Raw genomic sequence first — 10,235 nt, 5'->3', positions numbered from 1 at the left:
AGATAATTAGCCCTGGAAGACGCTGTTTCAGTACTGATTAATTTAACAATCTTGGTATACACAGCTGGGGCACCGGTTCAGCGAGTATCTTACAGAGTAGTTACGCAATATAATTTCATTTTTATCATATTTCAAATTACAGCAAAACTACGTGTTGAAATACAGTCAATTTACTAAATACAGTAAGACCAATGCCTGCCGGTTTTGCTTTTCCTGAGGTACAGTAATACAAAATGTAGCCACACTTAGACCACAGTTGCTGAAGAGATTCATGGAACACGATAGCAGCGTGAAGTAACTTCACATGCAAGAAAGATACACACTGAAATCTGAACGTGGAACAACTTACCACCTCAGCATAGCATTCTGCTTGGATGAATTAGCCCTGCTGGCATGTAGGACATGAAAGCCCAGATAGACTGCTGGGTAACTGCTGCTTTACTGCTCCTGCTACCTACAACAGCATGCTTGCAGCATTGCATAATGCCATTGAGACATACCTCTGGTTTAACAATAAAGCTGATCAATCAACAGGAGATGGAAGGAATTTTATTTATTTGTTTTTATGACAAACAACAAAACCTCAATGCCTGTTTGTAAGCATTTCTCTGCAGCGCCTTTACAAGAAACAGTTCCACCACAGATGAAAAAGAAAGCTCCCACTGACGTCTTCTGCACTGCAGATCCCTGCTGGTGGGGCAGCCATGCATCTCACACGCGTCTGTCCCGCATAACAAACCCAGCACTCCCTCAACTACCTGAAGCAGCTGATCCAAACTTCTCAGCCAAGATCTTACCAAAAGCAGCTTGAGAAAGAGAGGAGCAGATAGGGACTGTACCAAGTTGGTCTACAGTACATAGCGACAGGCTTCTTTTTTATTCTATGGAATAGCACTTTAAAACGCTAATTTGGATAGTTATCGCACAAGCATAATCCTTCTATTTTAACATTTAATAGCTTTGATTGTATGTATCACACTTTATAAAAGAAAACCCAAACACAAGTTGTTATGGATGTCACTATACTTCTAAAGCAGTTAGATAACATGATCACCAGATGCTCGAGTTTAAAACACCCCTGACAGCTCTGTAATACCATGGCAAGGAATTGGCAAGATAAAGACAACAGGCAGAAGCCTAACTACAGCAGTCAGTACCGCTGGCATCTTATTGCAGACAATGTGTTGGCATCTGCACGAGATGTGGAAGGTGCAGCAGAGAGTTGTGCTCCCAGATGCCTGATGTGGACAAAGTTATGAACTGTACTTCCTCTCTTATTACTGATATGACTGGGAGGATGCCAGAACCAAGGTTTGAAAATGTTTTCCAGTACAAGACTCTGAATCCAGTTTCTTACTGCTTTGTCATATTTAACTGTTCGGGCTATAATGTTACTCGATAAACAGGAAAATTTAACTGCTGAGAGTCATACAGTGACTTGAATTTGGAAGGAGGTTTTCATTAGCTGAGCAAAGAGTTGAGGAAAGCAAACACTGTGACCGTTGATTTGGAAAACAATTAGCACAGATGAGTGAGATGTGATCAGGGGCTGTTGAGAAGGGAGGGGAAGAGGAAGGATTTAATTATTCCACTAGCTCAAGCGGCAGAGTCAGTACAGGCTCCAACTCTGACGCCGTACCTGCATGTCAGTATGATGCTGCCCAGTGGGATTCCTTGCCTCTGGCCGTGCACTTAATGAATCTGGTTTCAGAATGAATCAAGACTGGGAGATGCTGAGGTCCCCAGGGCACCTGCCATTACTGTTACAGTAGTTAGGAAGCCTAATAATTATTCAGTTCAATTTTTAGCTATCAAATTTCCTTTTCCATCTTTGCCTCTGCCAAGGCAAGTGATTCGAATTATGAAAACAACTTTTCACTTGACTATGTAATATGCATTCTCCTTGTTTTAGGGGCTCAGCTTGAAAACCTGGGGTTTGATCTGCAGAAATGCTGAACACTTTAGTTGAAAGGAATAGAATTTTGAATGTATGAAATGTTAGGCTGAGTATCCGAGTTAAGACATTCATTCTGCCTAGATATGCAAACGAAGAGAGAGAAAAGACCTAAAGACAAAGTTCACTTAGAAAAAGTGTACTGTTTACATTAACACCAACTGCTCAGATCTACTACTGCTAGGTGCTCAAAAAAGCACAACTTATGGAATTGCCCTCAACAGTGTGATGCCAATTAAACACTTATCATTACCTTATACTTTTACCTTATACAGCAAAACCTGTTTGAGATGGGATCAAGTCTTTTCTAAAGACACATAATTGTGATGAATACTACAGAAAGCCTAATGTAAATAGAAACTAGATCACAGATTTACAAAGAATTTTTGGAATTTTTGGTCTGCAACAAAATGCTAACTCCTGTTTCTACAATGTGAGAGAAATTTGATTTTATTAGAGACTCTAGTAAGCAAAATATTCCCTACAGCATTCTTTCAAAATAAAGTCTACCATCTAGTAAGTGACTACTTTAATGTCTATTAATGCTATGAAAAAATATAGAATTTAACCTGAAATTTCAATTTCAGGAAACGTACTCTTGCTGTATCTTCCTAATAATTTCAGCAGTATCATACTGTATTTCTTTAGGGCAATTCCTAACTGCAGAGGTCCTTTGGACATACACGAAGCTCAGAACAGCTCCATTCCATTACAAAGATTTCTTAAATGATCAAAGTGTATTGTCCCCTGAAACACATGAGAAACACTGCCTGTGGATTTCAAACATATCTCAGTGTTAAGTTACAAGTATCTGTCTTATACGTCAATGAAGTTTCAAACAATTCAAAATACAAATTTTGTAAAGCAGTAAATAAAACATGACTTTAAAAGTCGCAATAAAAGCTGATTTCAATTCCAAAATTGTATCAATATATCAATACACAAAAATTTGAAAATAAAATGAACAAGAAAATATTAACAAAACCAAAACACACTATTTTTGATTTGTCAATATAAGAAACAGTATTTTCCTTATAAACAACCTCCTTTCTCAATAAGCAAGACGAAGTCTTCATTAATAATAACAACACTAGGACTGATTTTTTCAACACGGGAAAAAACCTCAAGCTCAAGAGTTAATATCTCACTTTTTTGATGTACTTGGGGAAAAAAAAAACAACATAGAAAGTCAAATAGTCTGCGATTTTCAGAAAGGCAGAAAACAAGTCTAATTTTTTAAATTGTTTGTCTTTGTCATAAATAGAGTGATGATACGGAGTGTACTTCAACTTTTTAGAAAGCTATACTTTTAGTTGGGTAACACACCTTTAAAACATGACTCATGATCAATTACGGATTCAAAAGGGATATTGCCTTCATTTTACCTTGCAAAGCGCATCATAACACAACAAGTATTCAGTTTTGTTTTCTGTGGCACAGCAAGGTTTTTCCCACTTCCAGTGGTTTCATAACCACGCGCGGAGAAACAGAGGTACCTTCTATCTCCCCACCATACCCAGGAGTGAATTATAGTCATGCCAGGCATTCAGTGTGATCTCTTCATAAAGAGTTAAACTCTTGCCTTCCAAGAAACATGAACATGTCACAAACCCACAAGCAGATACTGCTCTGCTGGATGTTATTCTAGGTAGCTTTATCAACTACAAATAGAGATAACCACCTGCAATAAGTCTTTCAGCATTATTTAAACAGTTTGTCTGGCTCTTACAAACGTCAGCCATTTTAACTACTCTTTAGTTCTGGTATCAGGAATACACACAGCTTTGAAAATTACATAATGGAAATTAAATACAAACATAGTGCTGGAGATGTTTTTTTAAAGTGATACCGGTTTTGTTTGCATAGCCATTATAGTTGAGTGCGTATGAAATACCTTGAAAAACAGGCTGAAAAGCACAGCCTGTGCTGTGAGTCTGCATTTACTTGCTCACTCTATCATGTGCAGAAATCCAAATTCACAAGCTATGCTAATGTTGAAAATATGAGTCCACCTGTCCATGTTTGTTCATAAAAAAAAAACCAGTAGCAATTTCTATACAAACAGGGTCTTACAATTACTTAAAGTCCAATTTAAAGAATTAAACAGGAATGGTAACATATAATTAATGTTTTCTCAGATTGGACACAAACATCTGACTTTTATCTTTATGTAATTATCTTCGCTGGAGTTTGACCATGCCACCAAGTAGACAGTCTCTTTTTCTTGAAAAAAAAAGAAAAAGAAACGAATACAGAAGGTATACAAACATACAGCAGTGGAAATTGCACTATGGGACAAGTACAAACTGAGCTTGTACTCTTTGCTATTTTTTTATGAGTGGTTTCCTAAATCAATGGCAATATTTTTAATGTCATAAATTCTATTTGTCCCCCTCTTCTTCTCCAAGACCAGCAATAATCAATAATTCAGTAAGTTGGAGGAATCTAAACATCAGACATGTAATTTCAATGAGAGGGGAACTATTTTTATTTGGTTTGCCTGAGTTTATTCCCTCCCAGTGACCTGGAAGTAGTGGGAAAAACCGGAAGAAAACATGTCAGATTTTATTAGAAATCGATTAGAAATTAAGCAGTTGGTGGGTGAAGAGAGTGTAAACTTGGCAGTTTCTCCCGGACTCCTCCCTCAGCTGTACTCTCAGCTCTCGTGCCTCAACACCTGGGTGAAAACACTGCCCAGGAATCAAAGCCTGATGCTTCCTGCGCAACCACGAGCGAAAAAAGGGACCGACACACGTTCGTTACAGCGAAATGATTTGATGTGATGCTGTGCCGACTCGGACCCGACTCGTGGTGACCGCGCTGTTACGAGCTGCCCTCACGCGCCGGATGCCTCGTCTGCGCTCGGCCACGACAAAGCTCTGACGGAGGCCTGCCACGGTCCGCCCGCTTGTTACACGTCAGACAGCTCTGCTCCGTCAGCGGTGACGCAGCACACACCCGTTCCCCGTGCGGCTCAGCAGACGCCCACCACCGACACCGGCTCCCGTGCCCCTTCCCTGTACTGACAGGCCAAGGCCCGCCGTAGCTGCCCGGGCTCCATGCCGAGGCCCCGCGCAGCGGTTAAACCGCCGCCGCGCCCCGCTGCAGGGCGGCCAACCGCTGGCGCCTGCACAGACGGCAGAACGGCGCGAAAAAACGGACAAGGCCTCCGCGGGGCCCGGCGCCGCCACCGACGGTCGGGGAGGCGGGGGGGGGCCACCGCGGCCGCAGCCCCTCCCCGCCGTGCCACCGCCCCGCCCATCGCGGCTGTGACGGCAGCGCCGCGCGCCGCGCGGCGGGAGTTGGCGCGAAGTCGGGGGGCGGGCGGCATGGAGCCGGAGGCGTCGCGCTAGCGAGATAACCCGCCGCTGTGCAGCATGGTGAGCGCGCCGCACCGGGGGGCCGCCCCCCGTTCCCCCTCCCCCTCCGCCGTTATCCCCCGGGTGGGGGAGGGGAGAGAGCGCTGCGTAGTGTCCCGCCGGCGACGGGGCCGGGTGGGGGGGGAAGGGGTCTTCCCCGGCGCGTGGCCGCAGCCCCGCGGGAGCTGGGGCCGCCGGAGCCCGGTGCGGGCTGAGCCGGGCCGGGCCGGGCCGGGCCGGACCGGGCTGGGTCGCTGTCCCATGAGGGCGGCCTGGGTTGCGGAGCTCCTGGTGTGTGGCGCAGCAGCAGAAACCTGCCCGGGCGGGAGCGGCTGTGAGGCTGCGGCGGAGAGGCCGCCCGCCAGGAGTGCCCGCGCGCTTCCCGCCACTCCCGCCCTGAGGGGCCGAGGCCCGGCTTCCCACGCCTGCCAGGAAAACAAACCCGTAGCCGAGGAAACGCCCGCGGTTGTGGCCTTGCCCTGAGCGGGAAGCGCCTGTGCCTGTCCAGCTTCCCTCCCGAGAACGGGTGGTGAGTAGGGCTCGGGCCGTGGGCTTCTCTGAGCCGCGGAAGGGCGGTCGAGCGAACCCCTCGGAACGCAGTCTGCCCAAGTGTTAACTCTTTCATTTCAGTGAGAACGTACACGAGGGCGTTTCTGCTGCCGAACTGGACAGCGCGCAATATTTGCAGAAAAATTGTTTAAGTGGGAAAAAAGAACTTTAAAGTCCAGAAGTAGACACTCGATTATAAATAATGAAGGAATCAACCCTGAATAGGATGTGAAGAGTTTGTAAATATGAATACATACATGTTTGCGTGTGTGCTTCCCAAAGTGCTGCTCACTTATGCAGCCATTTTAAGGTGGTATCCCCTCTTCATCTCTGGCACACATAGATTTGCTTCTGCTCAGATGAAGTCTGTGCAGATGTTTCACTGGCTTAACTACAAATGCCATTCAAAGCCAGTTAGGTTCAACTTTGGTTTTGAACTCTGCATAAGAGTTTAACCTTGTTTATGTCTTGCATCTGATGCTCAGCAATGATGTGCAATATAGTCTGTGTCTTTCACAGTGCTGATAGAGATCTGCCAGCACTAAGAATCCAGAAGCTATTAAACTGTGATATTTTCATAGTTTGTTGCGGGTGACTGATGACTTTAAATTGATGTATGGGGACAAGTCTGCCTCTCCTGTTCGCCTGCCATCACCTCTTTACAAAACTGATCTTACTGGAAGACTTGCTTCCTGGTTTCCCACCTTCCTGGGACAAAGGCTTTGTCCCTGTATGTAGTCTTCTAAATGTCACACGTCTCACAATGTCTGCTAGAAGAAAAGAAGACAACCATCGTTTTTGGGAGAGGATGAGTTGCCTCAGCCCTTTACCTTTTCAGTGCTGAAGAGAAGAGGCTGTACAACTGTCAGTGCTGCAGCTGCGGAGATAGAGGCAAAATTACAGTGATGTTAGTAACTGTGTAGCCTGTTCTGTGTGTTCAGTGACAGCGCAAGCATGCTGGAATTTAGTATCATAGCCTTGCAGTCAGACTTTTCATGTAGTGCCAAACATAAGTAGCCCCTGTCGGATTGGTTCTGCAGCGTCTTCTGAGCTGTGCTGAGCTGATGTGTGTAGAGTTATACAGTGAACTGATTTGTCTTAGAAGGGATTAATTTTTTTTTTAACCCAGATTAGTGGCCTGACCCAGTTCCCAATCAGAGCGCTATACTGGTACAACTGAGGGAGTGAATGACTGGGAGTAGGGGCTACTTGAGCTGCCTCTAGCTGAGAGAGACACTGATGTAGCCAGAGCTATAGCATCAGCTGATGTGTACTTATATCTGTGATACTGCTCAAAAAACCCCAGTGTAGTACCTGTGCAAGTTACCGCTATTAGTAAACATTAATTAAGTATGGTTATCCAAGCAAGTATTACTGGTTTCACCAAAGCGATACTATAAATTGGATTTCAGTTAGTGTAATTTTCTGGAGACAACAGATGTCAGAGCTGATGTTTGCACAAAAACTTGCACTGAAATAGGCACACTGTAAATAAATATTCTTTTGATGCAAGGCCCTCATGGACACACTTCAGAATACCTGAAAGAAGATGCATTACTTCCTGTTGCAGTCATTGAGCTGGGTTGGTGAAATTCTCTCTCGTATTGTATTTTGAGGTGCAGAATGAATTATGTGGTGTTAGTTTGGAAAATATTCTGTCTTAGTGGACACTAGTGCCTATTATGATTAGGTTGAGGTGGTTATATCATCGAAGTGTTGGAGTAGTTGATCTGTGGTTTAGGATGCTTTTGAAATGTAGGAAAAAAACAGTAGGGAGTTTGTATGACGTTTATAATTGAATTTTGAGTTGGGTGTTTACTGAAGTCTTAAAAGTCACTCTGACACTCTCCAAGTAACCAGTCTTTGTACTACCTAACAAATAGGTTTCAGTTTCTATTAGTGTTACGTCTCAGTAAAAGAGACAAATAGAAATCTTTCAAGAGAAAACTTGCAACATGACATGATTAATTGCTATGGTCTATTATTATTGCATAAGATGGAGGATTTGAAGCAGTAGTCAAAACTGTTAAGAACTATATGGCACAGCCATTACTGAGATCATACAATTACTAAGATAGCTTAGCAGGAAGCAGTGTCTCTGAACACAGCTTTTTAGGCTGTTCAGATGTTATGCTTCAATTACTCCCCTAATTTATCCAGAGTGTTCAGAAATTCTTTCTTAGTTCTACCTCTTACTTAGGTGGAACTGCTCAAATTTACTTGTCTTGTTGCTGCTGCTGAAGCACCCATGGGAAGCCACACTAAATATAGCCTCACCTCTTTAATTTTAGCCTTCTGTGCAAGGGGACCACCTGGAACAGCCGTGCTGGTGAGTGTATCTCCAGGATATGCAAGGCTAATAACTCCTGTGTTTTTTGGGGAAGCTTGCCAGTTTCATTGGTACATGCCTTTCCTCATTTGAATGAGCACACAAAAAAGCTAAACATGCAGTTTTGCCACCTGGAGAACTCGCATATATGCATGGCATTATATACCAATATGATGGTCAGTCAGAGTATGTTAAATAGATAAACCCAAAATGAAGGCAATTGATCCTATCTGGGATCTAATCTTATATAATAGTTTACTTTATAAATACTTTATAAATAGTCTTCAAACTTGTAGCATGGGAATCAGTCTGATAGATACTTATTATATTGCTTAATTTCTGCAGTTAGTTATGCAATGAATTGAGGTTTTATCTGGCATCTCTTAAGAAAAATCTGTCTCTTACTCTTGGATAAAAGCCTCACTAAAAGATAACTTTGTTGTTGCACTGTGGCATACTTTTCTCCCAAGCAATTCTGAATGTATCATCTGTTATAGTCCAGCAGTGGCTAACAGGGTTACTTTTTCTTCTGAAGATGGGAGGATTTGTAACTCTGAAGATTGAAGAAGATTGCACATAGATGTCAGTGTTCCTTTGTAGCGTAGGGCTGCGTAGTTTAGTCACTCAGCAGTAGATGGTCACTATGGGAAATTAAAATTTACTACCCAAATACAGACTTTTGTTTAGAAACCTGTAAGTGGCTTGTGTACTTTAAAATTCACAGTATTTTCTGAAAAACTTCTTAACACAACCATGTAACAATAAAAGAAAAGGAAAAAGCTGCTATTTCTTGAGGACTGAAGCGGAGTTTGCATCAAGAGAATAGAACAAGTTTTGTTAACATAGGGAGGCAAGCTGCTGTATCACCACAGTATTTTCAAAGAAAAAATAGTATTTGTATGAATGGTGCTTTCTTAATAAATGGGTAGAAGATGCTGCTTTGAATAAGAAAAGAAGAAATTGTTTATTCTCATGTGACCTGTTAATCTAATGAAATACCACCTGCATTATAAAAGACAGTAGCAGTTGACTGTCACTCTTTTATTTTAGGTGTTTATGAAGTAATATGGGGGAAAAATTGTAGAATTGACTGTGATTAGTTACTGTTTTTTAAAAGTTTGAAGTGCCAGTTTAGGTCCTCTTCATAGCACGTTAAACGTAGCAGGGTTTACAGCTATGGCATTCATTTTGTGAATTAGAGGTATTAATGAAGAGCTAACTTGGTATCTCATGAGAACTGATGAGGCAGAAAATAATAATTTACATGTTACACTTTGGGCCTTAGCAGCTCAGGAACTGTGATATTAAAATAGTGGAAGAAGCTGGAGCAGACAGGTCAATTTCTTGTATTTTCTTTATTAAGTCTGCATTTTGTAAACCAGGATATGATAGTATTTCCTTGTATACGTCTATAAAAAATATCTTAATATTATTGCATATGGTGTTTGTAGAGCAGCTGACTTACTAGTTAGCAGTTTTAAAAATACTGGAATGAATAGAGCACTACTATTGATCTAAAATTAGTTATTCTCCAAATATTTTAAGCCTAAAAGTAACAACGATAAAAAATGAAAATAAAACTTTAAAGGCATTTTATTTTGCAGTGTTGTAGTAATAAAAGATGTAATAAGCCTTGTAATGAATATTTCTGTTCCCTGTGTTACCTTAAGCCTAAAAAGAAATTAATAGTAATGATTGAGCGATCGAGTCCACGAATCTACTTCGAGACTTTTAAAATAGATGTTTTCTTCAAGTCTATTACCTGTAGGTATCAGCAGTCAAAATTTCAGAGCTTGTCTAGTAATGCATTTACACTGTAGAAGTACATGTATGTGGTGGGTTGACCCTGGCTGGACGCCAGGTGCCCACCAAAGCTGCTCCATCACTCCCCCTCCTCAGCTGGACAGGGGAGAGAAAAGAAGATGAAAGGCTCACGAGTCAAGATAAGGGCAGGGAGAGATCACTCAGCAGTTACCGTCGCAGGGAAAACAGGCTCGACTTGGGGAAATTAGTTTAACTTATTACCAATCAAATTAGAGTAGGA

The 10,235-nt window shown here is 42.3% G+C and overlaps 1 protein-coding gene across 1 annotated transcript in view; it reads left to right on the top strand.

Moving 5' to 3' along the window:
- Positions 1-5,331: 5,331 nt before the first annotated feature.
- RFC1 (replication factor C subunit 1) overlaps positions 5,332-10,235 on the top strand; it is a 45,183-nt gene continuing 40,279 nt past the window's right edge. Inside the window, exons 1-2 of the mRNA XM_086612486.1 lie at positions 5,332-5,397; positions 5,762-5,842. Coding sequence (XP_086468612.1) covers positions 5,332-5,397; positions 5,762-5,842 — 147 coding nt within the window. The remainder of the gene's footprint in view (positions 5,398-5,761; positions 5,843-10,235) is intronic.

The sequence above is a fragment of the Tauraco erythrolophus genome, chromosome 5, assembly GCF_009769465.1.
Source record: "Tauraco erythrolophus isolate bTauEry1 chromosome 5, bTauEry1.pri, whole genome shotgun sequence".
NCBI lineage: Eukaryota > Metazoa > Chordata > Aves > Musophagiformes > Musophagidae > Tauraco > Tauraco erythrolophus.
The sequence above is the reverse complement of the archived record's forward strand: the minus strand, read 5'-3'. Positions and strand labels throughout refer to the sequence as shown.